The 27,667-nt window shown below is 36.7% G+C and overlaps 1 protein-coding gene across 2 annotated transcripts in view; it reads left to right on the top strand.

Moving 5' to 3' along the window:
• The window catches only part of LOC129749726 (ecdysone-inducible protein E75-like), a 172,188-nt gene that overhangs the window by 57,408 nt on the left and 87,113 nt on the right, over window positions 1-27,667 (top strand). Inside the window, exons 1-2 of one of the 2 annotated variants that reach the window (XM_055744781.1) lie at window positions 7,531-8,509; window positions 26,719-26,807. In XM_055744781.1, coding sequence (XP_055600756.1) covers window positions 7,888-8,509; window positions 26,719-26,807 — 711 coding nt within the window. In that variant the 5' untranslated portion in view covers window positions 7,531-7,887. Of the gene's footprint in view, window positions 1-7,530; window positions 8,510-26,718; window positions 26,808-27,667 lie in introns of those variants that run through there. The other variant, XM_055744779.1, reaches the window with a different exon arrangement.

The raw sequence follows: 27,667 nt of genomic DNA, 5'->3' as shown, positions 1-27,667 counted from the left end.
AAAAATATTGATTGAAAAAATAATACGTTAACAACTATCGAGGAAGTGAATCAATCATATGAGCACATGAGCAGAAATCTTTTTTCTATGCGATGAAGCAAATTTTATCGTTTTTTTTTAAATAAAATATAGGTAAGAATAGTCATATCGAAATATGATTAGCTACTTATTCGTTTTGAGCATTTGCCTAATACGACCTAAAAATGTTGCAAATGGTCGACCTACATTGTGGAATTCTCATTATTTAAGTCAACATTTCATTTGACTTTTTTTTTCGAACTATTTGCTTGAATCATTAATATTTTTTACCCATCCTCTTATACATTTGTGGAATAATGAAACTGAAATTCAAAAATATACCAATATACAGAGTGACATTTATGTTTCCATAATTTTTATAAATATTTCAATAACCTAGAACTTGTTTATATAGAAAGAAATGAATCAACCAAACACTATTTAGTAACGTTCTATGGAATATTGGCTGTCAAGTTGACAAAAAAAAAAAAATACAAAAATATCTCGAAATATTTTCCGTAGACAGAACATCCCTTTGACGCCGCTCACTATTCAAACTCTTCACAGGACCCCAAGATTTTCACAACTAAGCCACTTCACTCTTAGCAATTGTTCGAAGAAGATCAGCAAAAGCATTTTACAGCAAAAAATTCAAAAAACCATGTGCTTTTTTGAGTGTAACTTCTAGACCAATACTGCTAACCACTCAGCAATGGATTCTCAGGTCGTACTGAAGCCGTGAACAAAAACGGTTGATACATTGCTCTGAAAACCAGATGACAGATTGCTAGATTGCTAGTCTATCTAGGTTTATTTTATTGATTTTAATGTAGCTTTTTCACAGATTTAATAACAAAGCTACTTACACTTCGGGAATTGAACCACTGCTCTCCAGGTCGCCGACCGTGGCTAGAGGACAGCGTTTCAGTCTTCTAAGCCAGAGGTCATGAAATCGAGTCTCGGTCACGGCATACAAAGTACTCTTTCTGTGGGCTAGAGGTGTTAGCATTAGTAAAATGCTAGCTTCATGTTTTTCTTCGCAGAAATGGCATGAATTTAGGGGAAATCGGGGTGGTTTTGGCTCTTCTCGTCAACTTCACGCTTAGCGGTGTACATCATTTGGCTCAGCAATAAGTTTTACACTCGATTCAATGTTTTTTTTTGCATTTGTTAAATTAAATTCTCGTTTGTAACAATGTATTTTCTAAGAAATTGCGTGAATTTAGGGGAAACCGGGGTGATTGAGACTCTCCTCGTCAACTTAACACTAAGCGGTGTACATCATTTGATTCAACAATGAATTTGACACCTGTTTCAATCACTTTTGTGCATTTTCGGATGCATAGTCACATGTTATAATGTTTTTTTTTCAACATACAACATACATATTTTATGGGAAATCGGGGCGATTGCGGCTATTTTCGTAAGCTGCGAACTAAGCGGTGTACACCACTCGATTCAGCGACAAATTTTACATTAAATCATTTGATTTTTGCATTTGGTTTGTGAATTGCTCGATTGTTACAGTGAAATTTATGCACAAATTTAAAAAAGCTAGGGAAAGTTGGGAATATTTATCCGTTTTTATTCATTATAATGCAAAATAGCGACACGATTAGCTAGAGGATAAATAAATCTACCAAAAATAACCTTTCCTGATGAAATATTTTTGGATTACACTTTGTTTGACTGCATTTCTTTGAAAAATTTCTTGAGTTTAGGGGAAAAGAGGCAAAATGAGCCTCTTGTCGTAGTAGAATCAAAAAATGGAGTACACCAATCGATTCAGTCGACATTTTTACATAAATAAGTATGATTTATATGACTTTTTTGTTGCAAGGTAGATTGCTATAATCGAAATTATACCTTTACATCCCAAAAAATAGGGGAAATCGGGCAAAATGAGGCATTCAGAGTCATTTTATCAGAAAACGGTGTAGACCATTCGATTCCTCGTGGTTTTTTGCATAAGAAATGATACTTTTTCAGAATTTCGTACAGTTAAGGCGATCGTCACAGAAATAGGTACCTTTTTTGATCAAAAATCCCCACTGTGCAATGTTCTGCCGATGTAAACAATCTGAAAAAAACGACAGAAATGACAGAATGATTTGACAAATCGCTTGAAATTCTCCTAAAGGTTCCTGATGTGATCTCATTGGTTCGTTAAAAAGAGCATAGCAGACACTATGATTGCCTTTAAGAAGATGTCGCATAAAAGGTGCATTGAAATTCCATTTTTAATGCTTCAGTCTTTCAGAAGACGATGGAAGTTTCTGAGTAACTTTTTCGTGTTATGAGCAATGTTGCCGAAATCAAAGAAAAATCTATAATTTCATCACAGAACCTGTGTCACAGAAAACAGAATTTTTGATTTATTCACAGATTTCACAGAGTTTTAAAATTTAAAACATTTTTTTAAAAGTTAATTTTTTTTAAATATGAATTTTGGATGATTATCTTTTAATTGGAAAATTATGATAAAACTGATAATGTTAATTAATTTTTCTCAAGTGAAATGTAAAAAGACATAATTTGACATGACTTTTGAATGAAATTAATGAAAAAAGCATCACAGAAATCCATCACAGAATTTTCGGGAAGAATCACAGAAAGTCAGAATTTTTCGCGTCAAAACACAGATGTTTTTTCGGCGACCATGGCATGCGACTTTTGGTTGCTTGGGTGAACCCACAGGTATATATTTAAAGAAACATCCCACGGATATGGCACATCTTGTAGGAAAAACTTCCGTCCAGAATTTTAAAATAAGAAGTTTTATCAAAAAACTAATATTTAAAAGTTTGTCCATACATTTCTGTGGAATTTCTTTTATATTTTAATATTTTTAATATTTTTTGGTTAGTTTTATAAATATGCAAACAACGGAGTAGTATACTTAAAGAATCTAACTATCCTGATTGATAACATGCTCGAACATTCTTGTTCCCACATCCCATCGCCTACTATTATTATATCATCATCATCGAGCTCCCCCCGATTGCATCGCCAGGCAAGTGCAAGTGAAACAATCTTCCTGAAAAGATCATTGTCAACCTGGGCGCTAAATAGTTGCCGTCTTGGTCATTGTCGTCGTCGTCACTGCCAATGAAATGATGTGCCGATGAGTTTGTTTCTATATGGATGCCACTTCACTTTTCCTTATCGGCGGCATTACGGTGGTGTTTTATGGATGCAATTCCATTGGCCGGTTGTAACAACCTGCCCAATGTCGACTTTCTGGTGCAGTTGTTGTTGTTGCACTTTCTTGCCTCGGTGAATAAAACCGAGAGGAAAAGCGCATCTTGGACCTGATCGGTATCTTAAGCTGCCCTGCACGAGTTGAAAATTGCCAGTTTTCTTTTTAATGTTCGCTGATTTTGTTTTCCCAACAGTAGAGGGCTCCGCGGTTTCAGTGTGTGCGCGAAGTTTCTTTCGCTCATTGCGCTGCCCAGTTGGATTTACTTAGGATTGCGAGCAAGTTGGTTTTTATGTTTTATTTTTTCCCAGCTCGCGTGGAGTAGCTTCGTCGATCGGCATCGGCACAAGAAGTCGGTTCAAGGCATGATCGCATGAAAACGCGATGCCTCTCCGCGCAAACTGAGTTGGAGCTTGGCGCGCACACGGTCGGTCGATGGGTTAATGTACCAAAGTTTATTTACTTTTATGATCTTCTCTTTGCGCTGCTTATTCTCGAACACGTTTCTTCTTTTTGTGTGCTTTTACCAATCCCCATTGTTGTCGTTTAGCGATGCGGCTTTTTGTTCATGAACCATTTCCCTGACAGCATATTTACATTGCATTGGGCGAATGAACGAAAGTATGAGAGGGTAGCATAAAAGAGATAGAGAGAAACCGAGAGCGATAAATGCACTTTTGTGTGGCGTCTTTGGGCTGGCTGAAGTAATAATGCAAAATTTCAGCTTTGATGAGTTGAGCGTCAAGTTTTCTCTTTTCGCCTGAACATAGTTCTCCCTAGCTTAGTAGTTTCACCTCTTTTCGGGTGGGATATTTGTTGAAGTTTTGGAAAGGCTCTTCTATGACTGACGAACGAAGAAGGCAATGAACGAACCCATCAAAGCATGCCTTTCTATGGATGGCGCTCAAGTCGAGAAAAGTCGAAGTCGCGGAGTCTCGGAGAGTTAGAGCTACAGAAAAGTCAATGTCTCCTGCGATGATGATGACGAAGACGACGATGGCCGGGTACCACCGATCTGCGTACATTCACATTTCGAGAAATTGTACCCAGATTAGAGGGCACTGACACCGGTTGTCCGTTTGCGGCAGTCAGTGACCGGGGCCGTGGAAGCAAGCCACTTTTTCCTATCTCTATGCTGCTGGCGCAGCTCGCGGTGTCACCGGGAGGTCTTTCCCCGTTTGGAGTTGTATGACTTTTGTGAGGTTCATGGATTAGCCAGCTAGGGCTTTTCCAATGACAATTTTCGTCGCATACAGTTTAGCCGATCCGCGAATGGCTCTATCGTAAATATAAACAGATGAAAGATCACAACTTTCTTGGGAAAAGGCCTTCACTTTCAGGTTGAGTTTCCTTTCACACGTTTGTAATCAAATTTTCACCATTTCGGCTGGTGGAGTTTTCACTTTTTTAGATAAATATATCTTATGTACGATTGTTTCTTCAAGAATCTTTCAAAATATCCTACGCATGGTTAACAGTAGTGTAATCAACTAAAATAAACCTTTGATTGGTACTCTTGTTTCAGAGTTATGCCAACATAAGCGTTAATAACAACTACATAGTATACGTACAATGGTAATGATTCAAATATGTTCTAGGTCCGATTTTATGTCTGCTGTTTGTTAATGAACTCTGTTTCTGACCTTGAGTGAGTATTTCTCCAGTCTTATATTACAATGTCGATTTTCGATTGAGATGCTAGTAGTCATCCCTCGATAGATTTTCGCTTAGATTTACATACATTAATATGAAAATGAAAATGCTTCATTTGTAACGATCCTTTTGACGAGGAATTCGGTACACCGTGTTATGGATGGTTCATATGGGAGTATCAATAACAAAATCACAATGAACAACACAAAAAACACAAAACACATGACACAACTCTAACAATCTTGAGGCGATTTTCATAAAAATTGGTCCCCAATAACCGTTTGACAAGTGAGATAATACATTTACTGAACGACTCCTGGGGATCCAATAAAAAATCAAAATGAAACACAATTAAATTGTCTGAGCAATTTCGTTCAAATTTGAAACACAAGCATAATTGACATAAATGATTTGTAATAAAAAAAAAAAAAGATTCCAATTATATCAAAAGATCTCTCCATCTTTCCAAATAGGAATAGGTATTTCGTTCCATACAACATCAAGACCAGGGACGGGATTATATCATAGTCACGGGATAAATATTTGACTTGTGACCCATTCGTTTCCTCACATATATGTAGTTGTTCAGGATTTTTCTAAATACAGGCCCCGTACGTTTTTTTATAAATAAAATTACCTCTACCATCATCATTTTGTTTTAACGTTCTTGTATGTTGATAAGATTTAACAACAATAACGAAAAATAATTTAAAAAAAATATTAGAAAGTACTCAAAAATGACGAAAACCGTAAAAGTTTCTTAAAACTCATAAACAAATACGAACAAACTAGAAACAACAAAAAAAATGCAAAACGACAAAAATAACAAATATGATAAAAATAAGACGCATTCTAACATATCAAAAAAAAATATTATTGTCTCTAAAACGCGATAGAATATAACGAAAAATGACTGAAAATTTTCAAAACTTGTTGAAAATTGTGTAAGTAATAAAAAAAAATAGATGAAAAAAAACCGTTTATTGGATTTTGGCAAAACAAGATTTTCGAGCGTGTTACCGAAAACGAAAGGTACAGGCATTTGAATCTGTAGGGTGGCAAACCTAAGAAAACTTTTAATCAAATTATTTTTTTGTGTGAAATTCTCTATGCAATCTGGTTTTAACCGAAACTTTCGTTATTTATCTTAAATGTCCAAAAACATGAATGAGCTTAAAAACCCTGCAGAAAACAAAGAAAAATGCAAATGCATGTTTGAATCCGAATTTTGAATGAGGATATCCGTACATCAATTTTCGAACATAGCTTTAACCCTCATCCGCAGTAGGTTTCGTTACCCTTATCAGACTTGGGAGTGTCAATTTGACACTCCAAGCTAAAATCGTTATCACTCTTTTCATATCTAACCGATTACAACGAATGTTTTAAACATATTTTTCTGACATTACAAGGTTTCTATTGATATAAGTTTCATATGAAATTAATTATAATTAAAACAACTTAGATAGATTTCACTTTGGAGTGTCAAATTGACACTCTAAGTCGGAAAAGGGAGTTATTTTGTCCAGGTTTCCAGGGTTCGACCATCAAAAAAGTAAAGATGCAATATTAAAGAACTTTTGAATTCATTTACGGTCCCCAAAGAAATTTTTGTTTTTGAAGCTTCTGAAAAAAGTTGCAAGCATTCAAACTTGCAATAGTGTCGAGTTGACGCTCTAATGCGGATGAGGGTTAAAGAATGTCCTAAAGAGAAACTGGATTCGAAGGGAACCATCAAAACGCAGAACACAGAGGAAAAGTTCTTACAGCACACACTTACTCACTCGGCCCAAGTTTCCCCAAAGAAAAACCGGTCAGCCAAAACCGAAAAAAAAACATTCTGGAACGTTCTTATTACCCACCGACCGGGACGGGACGGAACGATGATAGTAGGCTATTCTTTATACCAACAAGTTCTTCCCGAGAAACCGGCGAAAAGTCGTGAAGCTTGCTTGGATGCATTTTCCCCCCACAGAATATTCTTCCTTCCTACGATTGTTGTTGAGAGAAGTGTAAACAGTTTTTCCACCATTCGTATGATTTCTACTTGACGAACAGGAACGTGTTCGAGCGGAGAGCCTAAAGGTTACCTTTTCAATATATCCGGAAGAAAATCTTTCGCGCTCTTACTCTCCCTCTCTCTTGCGGGAGCAACGATTTTCTTATTTTGGGCACCTACTAGCTGTTTATTTACATACCTACGTACCGACTCTTTTCCTCCGTTCACACATTTTGTGCTGAGTCGAGTCGTCGATCGGGAGTTCCTCCCTCCCCACCACATGACCTTCAATTTTCAGCCAACGTTGTTGTTGCTCTCGTTGACTGGTTTGGTTGCCGCGGCGTTTTGTCGTGAGCTCAAGAGAGGACGAAGCGACGATGGGTGGTGGGGTGGTGTTTGATATTATGATGCTTCGATGCGGCGGCGGCTTTGCTTAGATGAGAAGGGTAGGCTCGACCGGCAGCAGTACAAATTTTCCTTTCATTGGTTTCGCCTGTCTCTTGTTTGACGGCGAAGCTTCTCTCTCCGTGTTGATCGTTTCCTAGCTCTCGCTCTCTGCGGCGATGAATTTTCCTCTACCGTACGTCGACTGTTTTTCGAAGGGAATTTCAAACAGCGGTGGGTCCACTCCACGTTTCGGCGTGTGGTTTTATTTGACGATATCGCTCGCATATCGGCGGTCGATGTTTTCGGTTGTTCGTCGCGGGTTACTTCGATGAGGCGCGCACGAGTGCGAAATATTTTGTCAACGGATCGCTAACAGAGGATTAAAACATATTTTTAGAGAGTGAATTATATGCAACTTATTACAACTGGATGCTGGAAAAATACCAAGTGCTTCCTGTTATTGGGATTTTACCCCGATACGATTTCCAAAATTGTGTGGGTTTGTTGTGGAAATTGAAATTTATTGTGTTCTAAGAGCTTTTGTGTTGTTATTAAACGGAAATTATTAATCAAGTGTATACCAATGAGTGTTTCCATTGTTGGGGTTATATTGGAGTAATAAGAGGGAATTATGCTGTCAGACGTGTCTTATCAAAACTCGGTTATTAAAGAAAACACGATGAGTGTGGTACAGGTTCCAAAGTGTTCCCAGTCCCAGACGCCAGTGATAAGTTACCGCATGGCGTCTGGAGAACCGTGCATTCCTAATAGTACCACAGTGGGAAGAATCGAAGAAGTCCGTCCACCGAAAGAGTTTACAGTAGTGCAACCAACATATACCAATCATCCCAAAATAATCAATAGCATGAAGAATATAGCGTTGGAGAACTCTCCACAGCAAAAACCTATCCTTGGGGCAGGGTCGGGACCAGGGGATTACCTTCAGATGCATCACCAACAGTCTTCTATGGTGCTGTCACAGCCTCATCATCTTCACCATCAATTCCCGAAGGGACCGGTCATGATGGTTCAAAAACCGGAAGAAAGCATGCGGTATCCTCATCCAGTTTCTTCTTCCCCATCCGGGAATCCCCCGATGAACCTGCATCATCACCATCAAGCAGGATCTTCCGTTGCTATGCATCACCAAGCACATTCCGGGGGCATTCCAGCTCCTGCCCCACCGAAACCACCAGTAATAATGGATAACAGTGTCGCCAGCAGCTCCAAGGGAGAACCGGATCTTAACATAGGTATGTTGTACTGTAAAAATAAAGTACTTTCAACAGGACTGTATGTTATGTTCAATTAAAACTTCAAACGAAACTAATCGAAAAAGAATTTAAATATGACACTTCTAACAATTCATAATGAGAGGTAAATTTCATGTTCTAATCTGTCAAAAGCAACTAGAAAGTAATCGAAAAAAAAACTTTCGCTTTCCACCTACCTCAATCAATTTGTTGATGGTACCGAAAACAATCTAATAGAGCGGGTTTGGTGAAATGAGATAAAAAAAGTCAACAAATAAATTTGAGATAGGCACAAACAAGAGACTGGATCAGGAGAAAATCGGATGGAAATTTTCACTTCACATCCAATTGGTAGTGAACTCTCCAAAAACGCTGCAGTAAACGAGTCGCTGTACACGGTCACCAGTGCATTGCCCTTCCATTCATTCGCGGATTGAGCGAGCGAACGAACAGGCAGGCTGTAGCGAGCGTACACTCTATAGCAGGCAGGCATTCAGTCAGGCCGAGTGAGCGCGCTAAGCCATTGCCCTCGTAGCCGCGAGTCGTTGACCTTTCTCTTCCATCCAATTCCATCCATGGCACAGCGCGACCGGCTTCGTTCGACAGTCAGCCAACCAGCCAGCCTGCCACACTAACTCGTTAGCGTCAAAGCGACGAGCTAAGCAAGCAAACTCGAAGAGCCATAGAAGTTGCTCTCCGGCCTACTGTATGCGATGTTTACGCCGGTGCTCCTCTATAATACCCTAATGCTCATCAACTTAAACCCAATCAACTAAGTAGTAACTGTCAACCGAACCAAACAGATTAGTCATTCGAAATCGTCACCCAATCTGTCATTTCCGGGGAAATTACTTTCGGTCGTTCAATCGCTCGGGTCGGGTTCAACAAACAAGCTGAACTTGAACTTGTCGAACTTCCAATTGTTTCCCTTCCTGCTACGGGTTCGAATCGAATTCAGAACCAAACCAGAACTTCCTCCCTCTCATTTTTTTTCTACGGTTATCGTTCTCAGCTCCACATTGAAGTGGGTTTAATTTCTTTTCTTCCCATCAGGTTCAAGAAAAAAGTACACTACCATGGGGAGAGTGTAAGAGCCATTGCCCTTGATTTTCTCTTCCTTATTCTGCCATATGTGTAGTGGGGTGGGTAGATCATCGCAAAACCCCATCTTCTCTTGGCGCGCGCTAGCATAAAAACGCCTAAATGTCTGCAGCACCGTTGCCGAAGAAGAATGGCACAACGAGAGTGGCCTCGTTCGTTCGTTCATCGGTCGGTCTCTTGGTCGCTCGGTCATCGCCCACTGCGATGAATTTTTTGACACATCGCATTTCGGGTAATCTTAATACCTAATCTGTGTTGTGGGGAGAGGTGTTCAAGAACCGCTAAAGAATGCGTGTGGTTGCACCCCAGAATCGGTCAACGAAGGCCGTAATGTTCTATCTCGGATGGTGGGTTCAGGGATGGATATTGCCTCCACAAGCAGACCGGGTCACAGAACTGCGAGGGGAAAATGAGAGACCGGGCCGAAACTCGCGAGAACGTTGACTCAAAGCGCGTGGGATCATTCTCCACCAAATGTCTTTCGGGAGAGGAGAACGAATGCTCTAGCTAGAGCAAACCAAGAGCCATCTGACAGATTGAGCGAGGGGAGAGTTGAATCCGCGACCCGCTCAGCCCGGCGGTATGATATATTGTAAACAGCCGATTTCAAGTGCATATGCTGAACTTGAAATGGGACGTTGACGCTTAGCGGATCAACGGGCTGTCGTGTGACACACCGCGAGCGCGTTGTTGGGAGAAGCGATGATATACTACCGTACTACCGCTATTATTGCAGCAGCAGAGTCAGAACGATGATGATGATTTGCAAGGGGGATTTTATTGTCCCTCGCACAATACCTTGGCATTCACGATACGTTCACCCCGCTGCCGTACGGCTTGATGTTGACATAAACTGCAGCAGCCATCAATGTTCTTCCTGATTTGGCGATATGGTGTCGTCGTCGGGGAACTGACCGATCGACCTAGCCAGCGCATGCGAGTGAATGAACGGAACGAAACGAAACGGAACAGAACGCACGATTCGGTCACCAAACCTAACTGTGTTTTCGGGTTTTATTTGCGCGAGATAAGAAAAAGGAGATTCGTAGATTGGCACGATGGGGCTACGAACCTGTTCAGGGTTTTCGATACTGTCAAGGACGAGTAGTCGTCGAGAGCGGAATCAGGAACTGAAATGGATTACCCACTAGCCACAACAATCACCGTTTTCGCTGCTTCTTAGCCAGCCAGTTTGAATCGGTCAATATCGGAACGGAGATTTTTCTACGAGTTGCTATCAAGAAGGAAGGTGATAGATCTCTGCCGTCGAGTTCAGTAACCGGTGAAGAGGTCACTGGTTGATGAATAGCGTTAACCGCTTCAAGGATATTTCGGTGGAGCAGGTTGATTAGCGGGGTATTTGGGATTTTGGAAAAACAGGAAACGATTAGTTTGTTTTCAGATAAAAAACTACTGTTGTTTGAGGAAGATAATTTAGATGTTTTTTTGTTAAGTTTTGACAGCTGTTAGCATTTGAGAGATGCCGGATGTCATATACTGGAATATTTTAACTGCTCTTTTAACGAGTGCATTGCTTCACTCAGGGGATTTTGAATAACTTACTTAATTACTTTTAAATGTAATGATATGCGGGTGAACCAGATGCCGGTACTGATTTATTTACCAAAAGCCTTTATTGTAGTTTAGGGAGATTATTTTGAGCTGTCTGAGGCTGGTAAGCTGATAAAAACATCCTCTTACACCTTCTATGCTTAAGAACATGAAAAATGATACATTTTTTAAATGATTTTTATATCAATTTTTTGGCGGAGATAATGTTGAGATAAAAATATCAAAGTTTTTTTTCTGGTTTTTACTGTTTAATTCATGAAAATGTAAAACCTTTTTTCTCCACATAAATTTATATGAACGTAATCTTAAAGTGGACGAAGATTTTTTCAAGACAGAACCAGAACCAGAAGTTTTTTTTTTATTTTCTAAAAGAATTATTAACAATTATTTTTGAATATAAGGAAATTGATGGAACAAAATTTAATTTCTATTTCCCTGCCCCCAAATGTTCTAAAATATCAAATTTTCACTTTTCAAAAATTGAGAATTACTTAGGACATTGATGTATGCAGTCCAAATTTTCTCAACTTTATTTCAATTTTGCACTAATATATGAACAATACTGAGAGACTTTTTAAAAGATAGCTCAGATTGACCCATTTTACCTACATATGTACATACAGTGACGGACAAAATTTTGAGGCCGCTTCTCACTGAAATCGAATCAAGCTCCAATACCTACTTTAGGAGTGAAAAATCTATGAAATTATTTTTAATGCATAGTAATCAATCCCACAAACAATATCACATACTTCACAAGTTTTTAGGAAGTCCTAAAATTGAAGTACCCTATAACAAAATAAAAAATTTGAAACACGTCACGATTACCTTAGCATTGACAAACTTTCACAATCGATTAGGACTGGTATCATTTTCTATCTAATAGCCACTACGGTGAACGTAGTATGTTCAATTACGAAAAAAAATGTATTTTTCGATTAAAATGATCCAAACCAACAACGGTATTCAAGCCTCGTCTTGAATCCTTTTGACAATTTGTGGCTAGGTTTTGGACACCAAAGTGGACGACTGACTTTACGAACCAAAAGGTGGAATTTTACTGCTTCATTGCGTCCACCTTGTCACCCTATTCCCTATTCCTATTCCTCATATACCATTTGAACAGTATTGTAACAGCATTGTAAGTTGAATATCATGGAAAAACGAAGATTAAACCATAAAAATGATCGATTGTTAGAGTTTGTCAAAAAAAAGTGATTTAAAATTTTCTATTTAGTTATAAGGTCCATTAATTAAGGGATTTCTTAAAAACTTAAAAAATGTTTGATGTTGTTTGTGAGGTTAATTATTTTGCATTAAAAAATAAAACAACGTTGATTTTTCAACCGACAGAAGGTATTGGAACTTGATTCGAATTTTATGAGAAGTGGTGTTTAAGTTTTGTCCGTCACTGTAAATATTGATGGAAAGATTTTAGAGCTCTTCACAATCATTTTTTTTTCAAGAATTTATAACAAAAATTACCTGAACAGAGGATATTTTTTCCGTTAAAGGACATCATACAGCACAAATTTGATCCAAAAATAGCAACTTGTAAAAAAACCAAACGTTTTAAGAGCCAGCTTAATTAGACTTTACAAATTATAAACAATATTTATTGATTTTTTATTTTTTTATTTTATCAAAGAGATTTGAGAGTCTTCAGAGAACCAAGCTTAAATATGTGTTTTTTTATATCTTTGGATGAGTTGCTCAAACATTGTTTTTAAAACTTTTTTTAAGAGAGAAAATCGTTAATATCTTCAACTAGAACACTTTATCTGGCAAAATTTATATTTATAAATATGTTCGCGGATTTGAAAGACGCACAATTGAAACGCTTTAAATCAGTGCACAAGCGCTTTTATTATAATTTTGATAAACGCGCTTCAATCTTCGATTTGTCATATATTTTTCGAATTCAAGAAGTTTTAAATTAAAAAAAAAATAGATTTTTTTCTAATATCAATCAATCATAAACACTTTTCTGCACTCAATTAACAAGGTTTGGAAGAAATTTGCAAAATCGTATTGAAATTAGTTAAGAATTTCAAAAAATATGTTTCAACTTTGATGTGCCATAACTTTTATAATACTGAAAATAAAGACTTTAAACCTGTACAGTAGTGTTGTTCGAATTAAAATATCATTATTTCACTAAATCAATAACTGCTATTCTCATTTATAAAAAAGTCATGTTAACTCAAAATTGATCATTTTGGCACTTATATCTCTCTGATCCCGAGCGGCTAAGTTTATTTTATTTCCAATGTTGACTTGTTGTATGATTGTATTGTATGTTCCAATGGATACAAAATGTTGATTTATTATATGTTCCAATGGGTACAAAATGTTTCCTTAATTGGCAAAAAAAATTGAGATCGAAATCTATAAAGATTGGTTAAATTGGCTCTCCTAGAAGTTTGGTGTTGATCAATACATTTCTACTTTAGGCACATCATACCTTCATAACTGTCTGCCTGTTTCCGAAATTAGTAGACACCGAACTCTCAAGTCCAGTTCACGAGAATTTCCTTTTTTGAATAGGATATTGACCGAGATGGGTCATTCATCCTTCAGCAGTGGGCGAGAGTTTCCACGAAAAATAACTTGTTCCACGAGGCTGAGAAATCGGCCAAAAATCCTCCACCCAACATCGTCTAAATTCCGCAATCTTCCAACACCCCTTCTTCGAAAGGAAAAGTTTGTCGACCTCGCCGCTTCAGCGCACGCTGGTCCGAAACTAGGTGAAAGTGAACCCATTTCACACGCACCACCCTCCTCTTCATTCCACCGAAGGAAAAACGTCCATCCATCCAAGCTAGCCATGTGCAAAACGCACCACCGAAAAGCCAATAAACTCATCATGACCGAGGCGCAGTAGGCTTTCGGCATAATAAAACACAGTCCCATTGGTGGCTGGCTGGTAAACTTTCTCAAACGAGGCGACCGATCCTTCACCTTTCGATTATAATAAGCAGGTTATCCATCCATCGATCCATCCCCCTGCGTGTTCGATCTCGCTTTCCTCAGTGCTGCAGTAGCAGCGTCTTTACATCACCTTCAAAAATGATGGGGGAAAGAAGAAGAAAAACACAACCTACCACAGTTCAATACACTCTACCTACTCTGTCAAAACGCGTTCGGTGCATCTAATCTTGCTTTCCACCGCTTACTTTTCTAGCTAGCTAGGTTGGCTAGGCCTGAGCGGAAAAATGTCTTGCTCTTGTTTTCCTTCTCCTTGGTTTACAATTTTCTAACTTTCCACCTTCTTCTTCTGCATGGTTTAAACTTTTGAAATTTCTTCGGTCGTGCGCCTCGTTTTCCTAAACACCAAGAGTGAAATTAATGCTGCTGCCGCTAGTCCATTGACCTTCTGCTGTTTTTTTTCTTCTTCTGTTCGCCCACCGCCCCTGGGTAATGTGCTCTGTGTGCTATGCTGCTAGCAGCATTGTTTAACTCTCACTCTCGTTTTCCATCCACCGCACCGCTTTGGCCTGAGTGTTTCTTCTCCCCCTCCCTCGAATCTATCCACCGACGAAAGCATCTCCTCCCAAAACTCGCACTCTCTTTCTTACTCTCGTCATGTTTGAAAAACCACCCAAAACGTCGGCATCCCAGCCAGCCAGCTGCGTTTCCCAACATAGTTGGCTATGCTTTATGATTCGTCGTCGCCGTCGTCCCACACACCCTGACTTGACTCGACTCGACTACCAAGAAAGTGTTTGCTCGGATGCAGATCTTTCTTCCCCTTTTTCGGGCGGACAATCTACATACAAACCTCCTAACTAGACGGGAGGCAGTCAGAAGTAGAAGTAAGCAGCGGCCGCCTGCGATTGTAATCCGATGATTCACGTGGTGGTTTCACGTACGGATTTCATCTCCATGGATACCGGTTTTCGAAAGGGCACCGGCAAACGAAAAAAAAGGTTAGGAACGGCATCAACAACAGATGCTGTTGCTGTGCTGCTGCTGGACCTTTCTTTGGTGTGTGTTTTTTTTCTTTTCTTCAAGAGTGAGGTTCAATGAACCTCGGCTGCACGTTAGAAGTTGCGATTTTTCCTGCCGATAAATCAAGGTTGCTTGGATGGACAGGTTTAGCGTCAGTTAGCGTTGAATTTGTAAGCTTGGGATTGTCTCAATATCTTTCTTAAATGTTTAAAGGTGCCACCTATGCTAATAATGTTTTATTTGTGGTATATTTCGCTATTTTGTGGTATTCAATCAAACAACTTAGTTTTTTAAATGCCCTGGGGAAAAATGGACAAAAATGGTAAAATTAAAACTAAGCAATTCATTTGATCGCACGCGTTCCAACTGTTCAAAACACGTGATCCACTTTCGCTTTCGAAACCATTTCATTTTTTCCACCTATTTTCAAATTCGATTTCGAACTCACTAATCGCACCTAATAAATTCATCCGATGATGATAGCTAGTAAATACATATGTATCTACTAGTAGGCTCAATAGGGGGGTGGTAAATCAACCATCAATGATTCCATTCGGTTGATCCGGTTTGAAAGCGATCCGATCCTCTTAGAGAGATGGTTGCATATTTTTTACGATTCCTATCACGGTGTGGCTGCCGGTCAAAATTCGGAAGAAAGCAGCAATGACAACCGCCGCCGGCCGGATTTGCTGCAAGCCATACAATCCAATGTCAAAGACCTTTCTGGTGAACTTTTTTTTGTCTTTAGTTTATCCAAGTCTCGGAGGTGCGCTTCAGAGAAAAAGAAAGTCAAACACGGCAACATAAAACATCGCACGGCCCGGCGGCTTCGGGGTTGTTTCGATTGCCAAAGCATTTTCTGTATAGCTTCTTTTCTTTAAAAAAAGAGGGTGACTACTTACTACCGAGAGGGTGCCTCAGCGAGCAGCATATTTCGGCGTGAGCAAAATAAATAATCGAACGAAGAAAAAAAAACTTTTACTTTTCACTTTCGTTTGCGAGTTTGCCTCACTAGTAGGTAGCTAGTAAGAAATTAGAGACTTTATTCGGTGGGTTATTCGGAAAGAGATGAACTAAATATCGGGGGTAGAGCAAGGAAACATGAAGAGTTTTGGATTGCAAGAGTAGATTGGGCGTGCAATTAAAAATGGGGCTACCGATACTTATCTGATTTTTATTGGCCTATTGTTAATTATATCTCTTTTAATTAATTTGGAAAAATTGTTGCAATTGAAGCTTATTTCAATAATTAAACAAGTCATTTTTATTGTGTGATATTGGACTCGAAACTGAGCTTGCTAGATTGACCGGATTTTATCGGACCTGCGGATATTTTATACAAAAATTGAGAAAAGTCCGGTCCGGTCCGATTGCCCAGATATCATAGAAAAAGCCCTGATTTGGTCCGGATTTATTAACTTTGTTTGCAAAGTCAATAAAAAAACTTGAAGAAAATTTTTATAATTTTATTTTTTTGCGTAGATAACGACATTTTTTGATGCAATTTTACCAAAATCAACTTGAACGGTTTTTTAAAATTTCAAAACACGATTTTAAATTTGATGATGTGTTGCCATGAAAAAAAAAATTTTTTCAAGTGTTTTTCATCTTAAGTTTGGACGAATGATTCCAGAGTATTGACTAAATTTGCCCAGATATTGCCTGGATTTTGGGTTTAAAAATTTGAATCCAATGCCCGGATTTTTTAAATTTTTTTTTGTGATGGTCCCACAGGCCCATTTGGGTCCTTCCTCCATCTTTAGGAGTGGGAGGGACAGTTTATCCCTAGGATAATATGTATTGTTTACTTATTTTATCTATTTTGTACGACTTATTCGTCTTGCTCCCGCGTATGTCCATCACCGTACAATTTTCCATCTGATGCTTCGTCAGATCTTCATCACTCTTATATGATCTGTTTTATGTGATTTAATGTCAACCTCTCAATCGGATCTTGCCAGATTTTTAGATGAAATGGCCTGGATGTGTGTCCTTACTCTAAATCTATTAATACTTTTTTAATAGAAAGAAACAAAACCATTTGCAAAATAACTTTTACAAATTATTTGAATATATTATACATATATGAATTTCCATTCGAAATGGTCGCGACGAAATCTTCAGATATTTTTTTCAGTACATCGAGTGTTAAAAACACGAGTCACATGTTAAAAAAGAAGCACCTGCACACATTCGAAAGCGTTTTCAAAAATGCATAAAGATCAAAAGAGGATTGTTGTTTTGTTCAAATTTTATTGTTTTTTTTTAAGTTTGAAAAATGTAATTGATAGTTTAGTTAGTTTAGTATAAGGTTGCCAGGCCGAACTTTTGCCGAATTTTGTATTGAATATCCGGGCAAACCCGAATAAAACCGGGCAATCTGGCAACCTTAGTTTAGTAAGATAATGCATAGCAAATTGAGTCTGTTTTTGAAATTACGGGAACTTTATTATCATACTGTATTAATTACAGCCAGTGATTTTGAATTAATCAAGGAATAACAATTCCAGATTGTATGTTATCCTTAGGTTGCCAGAATTTGTTCATATCCGGACCGGACAAATCCGGGAGATTTCATATAAAATCTTGGCAAAATCCAGCCATTTGGTTTTAAAATGGACAACCGAAAATCCGGGCAATATCCGGGCAAATTTTATAGAAACCCAGAAATAACTCAACATAAAACGAAAAAAAAATTGTATTCTAAATTTATCAACAGATTTCAAATTGAATTGAGGGCTTCCAAAAAACCTTTCATGATTTTTTTATGAAACTTACAAAATTTTATTTTGGATGCATAAATAAAAAAAAAATACATTTAATTTTTTTTTTTTTTTTGATTTGTGATGTGAATATATAAGGACAAAATCCAGGCATTTTTAATGAAATCCGAGCAACTGGACCCGGTCGGACTTTTCCCAAATTTTGTATTAAATATCCGGGCGAACCCGGATAAAACCGGACAATCTGGCAACCTTATGTTATCCGTACAATTACCTGTTTTCCTATTTCTTTTACAGCCACAAGCTTTTTTTCATTCATTTTTTTCGATTTCTCATAAAGGCTTACCTACAACTTCAAAATCAATCACTAATTGCAAGTCAGCAAAAGCTTTTTAAACTTAATAAACACTATCAATACACGATATAAAAATAAAATTATTTTCTTCTGCTTATGTTTTCAATCGGTTTTATAATTTCTGGATTTTGTAATTCAGTTTTTCAAATCTACAGTTTTACAGTCTTGGATTTTGTATTTCTCAGTCCAATTTTCAATGGGTTTCGGTTGATCCTCAGGTGTATCTCGTCCGTATATTCAGAATTGTAAGCCAACATTTTTTTAAGAATTCGAATATGAGTTTCAATGATGCCATATCCTGAAAACAAAATGTCACGTAGTTGTGTTCCTAAACCTTTCCCAGGGATATCAAAACTTAATGAGGAAAATAATTCTAAATCTGTTTAAAAATTAACAATCAAGAAAATAACCGCCAACCTAGATTACTTGATAAAATTTGCTTAGGAATCAGTAAAATTATACATTCTCTTGCGAATTTTAGTAACTTTGCTCAACATCAACAACAACCTGTGGAAAAACTTTTTAGAAATTCGCAAACGATTCAACGTCCAACTTTATAAAGACAGACCACAAAACTGACTTTGATTGAGAGAAAAACTTAATTTGATAAACGATGCTGAAGGTTATTTTTATGTTCCTTTTGTAAAGTTTTACGTCAAAAATCTGTAGTGTTATTGAAAATTTACTTTCTTTTGTTCTCGAGAACAGAAAATTATTATAGAGCATTATTGATTTAAAAGGTTGCTCACCACTTTTATAAACAAATGATAATTTTTTCAAACTACTTCTTAGAGAATGTTGTTCCATTTAGGTACTTTTCCAAAACTATTTAAAAAAAAAGACACTCTGAATATTTCGAAAATTTCATGTTCAATATTTGAACGACTGGAATCAATACTTTTAGTGATCAATACTTATGAGATGCTTTTTTAATTTACTGTAAGCAAGGTCCAAAAATATTATAATTTCTCAAAAATAGGCAAAAAAATCCGAATATTATATAAATGTTCAACTGTAAAGAAATGGTCCAGTATTTTTCGAGTATTTGGTAGAAAACTAGCGGATTTTCGACAGCGGTTTTGAACATAGGACGAAGTGAAAAACATGTGGGCACCATTAGTAAACGTAAACGTTAAACGGACATATAAATTTTCTCACGTATTTTAATTGTCCTTCTGCTAAAATACCCAATATAAGGTTGCCAGATTGCCCGGTTTTATCCGGGTTTGCCCGGATATTCAATACTAAATTTGAGAACAGTCCGAACCGGCCCGGTTGCCCGGATTTCATGGAAAAATGTCCGGATTTATCCACTTTATTTGGAAAATTGAACAAAAAAAAACAACAAATACCTTCAAAACGAAATTATTTGAGCAAGTTTTATAAAAATAATCATGAAAGGTTTTTTGGAAGCCTAAAATACGATTCAAAATATATCGATGAATTTTGATAAAAAAAATTTTTTTTTTCATTTTTTTCTCGATTTTTGTTGAGGAATTTCTGAGTTCTAAGAAAATTTGATATCGAATGACCGGATTTTGCAAGGTTTTACATAAAAATTGCCCGGTTTGTCCGGCCCGGATGCGTGCTGAAAAAATTCTGGCAACCTTACCAATATGCCTATAAAATACACTCGCAAAAACAACTGCCAGTTTTGGTAAATTCAGCACCAGGAACAGACCATGTAGGTTTCTTAAAGTAGAGACGACGCTTGTAAGTTGTGAGATTCCAAGTTCTTCTTTGATTCGCTATTTTTATTGCAAATTTAAATTTATCTACTCAGTTTGAACCAATTGATCCTGAAATTATTTTGAATATTTTCAAACAATAACTTCAGCAGTTCAGCTGTAGCTTATCTAGTGAGCGTTTCATCCAACCACGTTTGAAACTGTAATAAAAAAAAATAATAAACTCAAAGAAGAAATTCGGAGATACCGAGTAAAGTAGTTTTCTTGCATTTTTATTTGATTGGAAGTTGATAAATCGAATTCCAGGTACTACATCCATCATTCATGAACAGAATCCAATTATATGCGGATCTTTTCCAAAGGCTTTTTCAAAAGTTCTCACAACCCTGAAGATGATAAACCCACAAAACTCCCACCAAACTTTGTTTTTTATAGCCTTGGAATTCACTTTTCTTTTAACCAACTCAAATAAAGGCGAGGAAAATTCGAAAAGGAAAGCTTGGAAATTGGTCAACCATAAAGAGAGTGCGCCCCGGCTCAAACGTTAAGAATGGTCTGGGAATGAACCATAATTCCGGCCTACCGCCAACGAACGGCAAGCAAGCCTACATAGCTGAGGAAAGGTTGATGATTTATCGCACTCAATTATCACCTCCTAGCAGCGGACGGACCCAAACCGGCCTCAAACCCGATCTTGATCCATATAGAAGAAGCAGTTGATCTGCTACTGATATCGCTGACTCTGGCCAACTGGTGGTCGTCGATCGATTGGACAAGACCTCGCCGCGCATTCGTTCGTTTTTTGCCCCCAAATAAGGTGCATCGAACAAGCTTTTTCCAAATCGGAGAAAGTGGTTTATCATCATCCCCCCTTTCCCTGTTCCGTTGTTATCATGAAACGAGGATGAGATGCGATTCTCTTCGGGGGGCCGCGTTATACAACAACTTTATATGACGCAAGGCTTCACTTTTTCCGTTCCTAGAGCTCTGGATGGATAAACCGAATTCGTCCATCCGGAGAGAGCCCAGGAAGGTCCACTATTTACCTCCACGCTGATATGAGAGATGGTTAGGAGGATGGGGGGATGGAGTGATCGGACGATGAAACATGATGATGAAGATTATATAAAAACATAAAAATACTAGCGAAATCAACTGGCTTGACCAGCAAAGGAAACGAAACGAAACGTAGAGGCAATAGCAACGAAGAAAGTTGTAAAGCAACTAGGTAGTTACTAGTCAGTAGGAGATGTTGTGAATCCGAAAGAGAGTGATAGTGATAGCTGGTTGACTCTGACTGTTGTGGGAATGTGCACGGGTGTGGGGAAACTGAAAACTCAGAAAAAGTGAAGCAGCATAAACTTCACAAGGCGCCTAAAATTATGCGCGAAAAAAGTGAAGTTTTGTTGTGGTACCTACTTACCTAGGATTTTGTACATATTTATTGGTGGTGGTTGGCAGCACTTTCCCATTTGGAGTGTGTGATTTTATTTACTTTCACCGATTTTTCAACGCGCGTTGACCGCGTGGAGGACTGCAGCAGCTGGTGAATGACCGCCGGTGAACTCGGGCCCCTGGCCATTATTAGTGGAGCTTAGCTAGTAGGTTTTCCCTCTCAAAGCATATCGGTCTTCTTTGGTCGGCTCTGCTAGTTAAGCTTATGAATGTATTTATGTATAACAACTCTAGAGAGTAGTTACAAGTTCAACTGCGTTGGCCAGTGACCGGCCGCTGTTCGTTGCATCAACCAGCCGCGCGGCAATTCAAGCGAACAGCAGAAGTGCATCATCGATTTGGATAATGAGTTGGGTGTGTGTGGGTGTGCTAGTGCATCTTTTGGTGGAGTTTCACTTTTCAATTGCGATCATGATTAGTTTTCGTTTAATTGTTTTGATTTATAGCTTGTCTGAAGTGATGCCTTCACAGATTGTTTTTTATTTCAGTATTATATCTGTATTACGCTTGCCAGCTCGATGATTTTATTATTTTTCACTGATTTTTTTTTACATTTAGACAACTTACTTCCTTAAGTTTACAATCTCAGCTTAGATCTCTTATATTAAAAAGATCTCTTCTTTAATAATCTGATATTTACCAATTTCAAAAGAAAATGTTTAGAGCATTCATTATGCTGGATTTTTTTATTGAGCCGAAATGCTGTTAAGATTTTACATTTTATTTTAACTCTGAAAAAAATCTAGACGTTAACAAAATAGTTTAAAATTTCTAACACTGTCTTTAGTTTCAGAATTGTATGTCTAATTTTAACGTTTAAGTTCCTTAAAAGTAAACACTTCCATTATATCACTAATTTATTATTTATTAATTCCTGTAACGTAAGACCAAATCCTTTAAATGTGTTACAATTGGGGTTAGCTTTGATTTGAATTTCAATTTTCTACGCAAAGTTTCTGATTTAGTTTGTTTCTTAACTATCCCTTTCTTAACTTATCCCTAATTAATGCTAATCTTACTAGTGAACCTATCTTGAATTTTGATTTATGAATTTTATATGGGTATGATTTTTATGGATTTAAGTTGGGTAGGAAGATTATTCCAGTTTAAGATGCCTCTAACGGGAAAAGAGTTATTGTAATAAACTCAACTATGAGTTCTATAGTTCTTTATAGGAAAAATGATCTTTTTTATATATTGCGGGCACCTCTGATTAAGTATTCTAAAAATTACAACAAAAACCTCTATTAGATAGTTTGGATAAAATCTTTTTATTTGGCAAAATTTATGAAATCGATGGATTCAATAAAATCGATTAAAATGATCAAATTGACAGAATCTCTAAAGCTAAAACTCTATAAAGATCGATAGATTTTTTAAATAAAATAAAAACAAGATAAAAAATGGTTAAAAATGCAAAGTGATGCAAAGTAAAACAAAAATTGATAAAATCGATGAATTGGATTAAATTGATAAAATTTTACAAATTAACAACATTTTGATAAAAATTTCATCAAAAATTAATCGATAAAATTGATGCAATCGATCGAATTAGTTAAAATTGATATAATCTATAAAATTGAAAAAAGTGTTAAAATTCGCAATATTCATCACAAAGATTAAATAAATAAAATCAGATAACACGTTAAAAAAAATAAGTCGATAAAATTGAGGAAATTGTTAAAATAGATAAAATTGGTACAATAGAGAAATTTAATAAGTAGATATTAACAGAAAAATTAAAAAAAAAATATGATGTTGGTAAAAATTGACAAAAATTAAACAAAAAAACGGGTAGAAATTAAAAACGGGACGAACATAGAACAAAATGGGACAACAAACCAAAAAAATATGATAAAAATACACTGAAATTTAAACAAAACGGGACAAAAATAGAAAAAACGCAGAAATGTAACAAAAGTTTGAAAACATTGTGACAAAAATGAAAAAAAAAATAAGGAAATGGAAAAGAAAACTTGAAAAATAGGACAAAATGGGATACAATCGGTGAGGAATAGCTAAAAAAAAAATTGAAAAAATTGAAAAAAAAATCAAGGAAATGAGACCAAAACAGAACAAAACAGTGAATAGAAAACGGGATAAGATGCAAACGAAATAGAACTGTAACCAAAATAAAACATATTTGAAATTAAATTGGACAAAACTAGGGTTTAATTCGGATAAATGGTCGGGATTCGATCAGATCCAAGGAATTCATTTCAATCAATCATATTGGTTTTTTTTATCTTGAGTATGAATTAAATTCAATTTTTTATGTTTCTAAATTTTTTCATGGCGGTCAGTTCGGTCTGGTAAAAGCCAGGCAAAATATGGAACAAAATGGGCTAAGGCGGCATCTATAAATTACGTAACGCAAAAAATGCACTTTAGTGACCTTCTCCCTCTCACGTATGTCACAAATCACTTCCCATGAATATCACGAAAGGCTGAAACTCCCCTCCCTGTTATCTTTTCCTATTTTTGAATTTTAATTTAGAAGGTTCAAAAACAGGTTTTAATTTTAAAATCAAGAAAAAAAAACTTGAAAAAACAAATTTCCATCAAAACTTATCAGCAGATTTTAAATCGTATTTTAGGTTTCGACAAAACTTTTCATGACTATTTTTATCAAACTTGCTGAAAAAAAATTCGTTTTGGACAACGCATAAAAAAATATAATGCAATTTGTTTTTTCGTTCGATTAAGAAAAAAGATGGGTAAATCTGGGCAAAATCTGTGCTTTTTCCAATGAATTCCGGGCAACGGGGCCGGATCAGGCTTTTCCTGTCTACTAAATTTTGTATTAAATATCTGGACAAGTCCGAATAGAACCGGAGAATCTGGCAAGCTTATTTCTTAAACAGACTTTTATCGGTTCATCATTTCAGATCAGGTAGAAATTGTAATCGTTAAACTTTTAAGTTTAAGTAGTTGCCAGAAGAATAGAATTTTTAAGAAGAAAAAATCGTTACGTAATGCTGAACATACCTCTCCATCTCTCCTATATCATAATTAGTAACGCTCGAGCTTACACTCTCACCCGCCTTCCCCTGAGAGCGTTACATAATAAATGGACGCCCCTAATTATAATAAAAATTTGGAAAAAAAATCTTTTGAAATTGAGATCCTCATGACCAGAGGGATGTAAGTGGCAAAATCATCGATTTTGATTTATTCATACATCTGGTTCAAAACTCAGATTTTTTTCAATTTTTTATAAACACTTTATTGATAGAATTAAAGCAACTCGAATTAAAAAAAAATATATATGAAAAATCGAGCACCTGAACAACTTTGAAGCGCGTTTTCTATCATTTGGACAGCGCCTCAATTCAGACAAAAAATAGTTTGTCCTGCTTTCGTTGGGTCCAGTTGTATAAACTAGTATTTTTTTAGGCTAAGAACATTTTTATAAGTGCATTCAAAAACGAGAGCTAGACAATCAAATAAATAAGATTCTTTTAATTGATAAAATGCATAAATTTTAAAATTAATGATAAAAATTACAAGGTAAGGTTTAGTTTCTAACCAAAAAAAATTAGTTAGCTTATTGATCGAAGTATTGAAAAAGAATATTTTCCTCTTTTTAAAGATTTGGAACCTATTAAAAAAAACAAATTATTAAATTGAAAAAGGGTGTATAAACTACAGCCTTTGAAATACAATCCTCGGGGAGTCTATGAAAAAGTTTTGTTAAAAAAAAGGTGCAAAAAGTTTGGTTAGATACGTTAAACATGATTAGATGCGTTTTACATTTGACGATACATGCTCATCATCAGAGTTTCGCAAACCAACCATAAAAATTTTGTAGATTGGCTCAAAAAATTGACCTGTGCCAAATTTCAGCTCAATCGGACTTGTTTCGCTCAAAATTTCGGTTTTTTGACCCTCAAAAATTACCATAGGAAGAAAATCGGAAAAATCGAGTTTTTAATTTTAATGCCAAATGACTTAAAAATGCATGAAACGTCGGAGATCTGGTGTTATCTCGAAAAAAAAATTGGCGAAAAATCATCGTATCTTGTTTTTAATGACTAAGATAAAAATTCCTAAATTATCTCTCCTCTTCTAACACTGGATTCTCACACTTTTACTCAAATATACTCGTTTTCCCGCACAATTTAACACAATTTCAATCATCGGCTGTAAATTTGTTTGATCATTTTAGTGGGATTTTCTCTCTTTTTGGTATCCCCCAGAACCAGTATGAAGTTGGTCTGGTGATTTTAATTTTTTTAGAGAAAATCTTGAGTTTATATACTCAGTTGAATTAAGGTGAAAAATTACAAATATAAAGTTCGGAAGACAGCTGCCTTTGAAAATTCGTCGAAAACTTTGGGTTTTGTATTTTGAGAATGCCAAAATGTGTCGGATTACGTCAACTTTTCAAACCACTTTTGCCCAATTTTTCTACTGTGACTGAAACAATTTTGACTGTCCATTGATTTGAAAGTACGATTTTCACACAACCTTTCCTCCATTTTTTGTGTATAATCCTTAGAAAAATTCATAAAATATATCCTTGTGCGCAGCATATAGCTTCTAATTTCAGCTTTCTTAGGCACTAAGTGAAATTTTATCTGAGTGTTTGGTAGAAAGAAAAAATATATATCTGAGTGATTTGGTCAGTGAATTGCGCCTTTACGGTTGAAGTTGTTTAGCCAAAATAGTTGAATATAGATCAGACAAACTTAAAAAAAAAAAAAGATAACCATGTAAGGGTTTAATCAAACTCCAAACGATAATTTCAAAGTAAAGTCAATTTCAAAGTACCTGCTATAAATAAAACCACCAAACGATAGAGGCAACAACAAGAAAAAAAAAAGTGAAACTCAAAGTGCACAGAAGCCATACCCGGTGTGTAAATATGCTCCTCAGGCGGCCGGCCAACCAAGTTCATTGACCGAAAACTTGGGAGCCATTATATGAGCAAGCAAGCAAGTCGGCAGAGCAAGTTTCGGAACAACATCTAACGACGAGCTGCCGGAGGAACCCCAAAAGTTTGTTGTTAATGTTATGGGGTGCCTCTGTCTGCCTGGTTTGGTGGAATCAGTTAAACGCCCCTTTTCTGGCTCGTTAAGTTTTAACTCGATTCCGACTCCGAGAGTCACTTCTTTTCCCGAAAATGCAGGGGTCCATGTAAAGTTTTAACAGCTCCGGTTGGTCTGCATTTTTTTTGTGTTTAATTTTTCGATTCCGCACCAGCAGCTCACCCGAGTTTGACTTAAAGGTCTTTGAACTCGATTCGCCCAAACGTTCGTCATAAACTTTGACTTTAGTTTTTCTCTCACCTCATCCAATTGACATGAATTTGCAATAAATTTTTAACACCTTCCTTTTTCTCTTTCTTCGTTTTGTTTGCAGAATTCGACGGCACAACCGTCCTGTGTCGGGTGTGTGGAGATAAAGCTTCCGGTTTCCATTACGGCGTGCATTCTTGTGAAGGTTGCAAGGTAAGTCTTAGTTAATTTTCGAAATTTCGAATTAGCTCTAACACAATGTTTGAGCGAACTTTATAAAACAAACACTATATTTTCTGCAGTTGAAAATTTTTCGTGTTGGAAATTTTAATAGTTCGTAAAACTTTCGTTTTATTTATAACCGCTATTTTGTTATTTTTCTGTCCGGACACTACTTAAATGCTAAAACATATTTAACTGTCATAAATAATGCATAAAGGGAGGAGGAATATTCAACGAATGATGTGTCCTACTGTGTGCCTTTACTCACGCATTATTGTCGAGAATCGTTTAACTAAACGCCAGTCAAGCGCAGGACAATAAATAAATTTAACCTCAATCAGTCAAATGTCAATGATCGCAGCAAACAGTACAAAGTCATTTGCATCATGACCGCACTAAGTTAAAGTAAAAAAAAACCAACAAGGAAGGAAGGAAGCTAAAGGTAGCGGATAAAGAAAATAAATGACACAGATACACTTCAGGAACCCCACAGACGTAGCACTCTGGTAGTAAAAACAGAAAAGAATGAAAAAAAACGAGATTCTATTCGAAGAGGGCAATGAACGGAACAGAGCGAACAGTTTCAATGACGATGACGATTACTACACCACACAATAATAAAAGAGAAGAAAAAAACTATAATGACGGTGACTGACTGCCTGACGACGACTGAACGATGGTGGCAGCCAGTAGTGGCCCGGGAAAGGAAATACCCTTGAATGAATCACACACTCCACCACAGAGTTCGTTGTTGTTTTGAAACTGGCCTTAGAGTTGTAGGTTTTTTTTTTGGTTTTGGTTCTGTTATTTCATCTTCATCCCCCCATTCTCCGGCTGGTTTTCCCTTCAGT

Source organism: Uranotaenia lowii, chromosome 2 (genome assembly GCF_029784155.1).
Source record: "Uranotaenia lowii strain MFRU-FL chromosome 2, ASM2978415v1, whole genome shotgun sequence".
NCBI classification, from domain to species: Eukaryota; Metazoa; Arthropoda; class Insecta; order Diptera; family Culicidae; genus Uranotaenia; species Uranotaenia lowii.
This window is presented reverse-complemented; position numbering and strand designations above follow the sequence as displayed.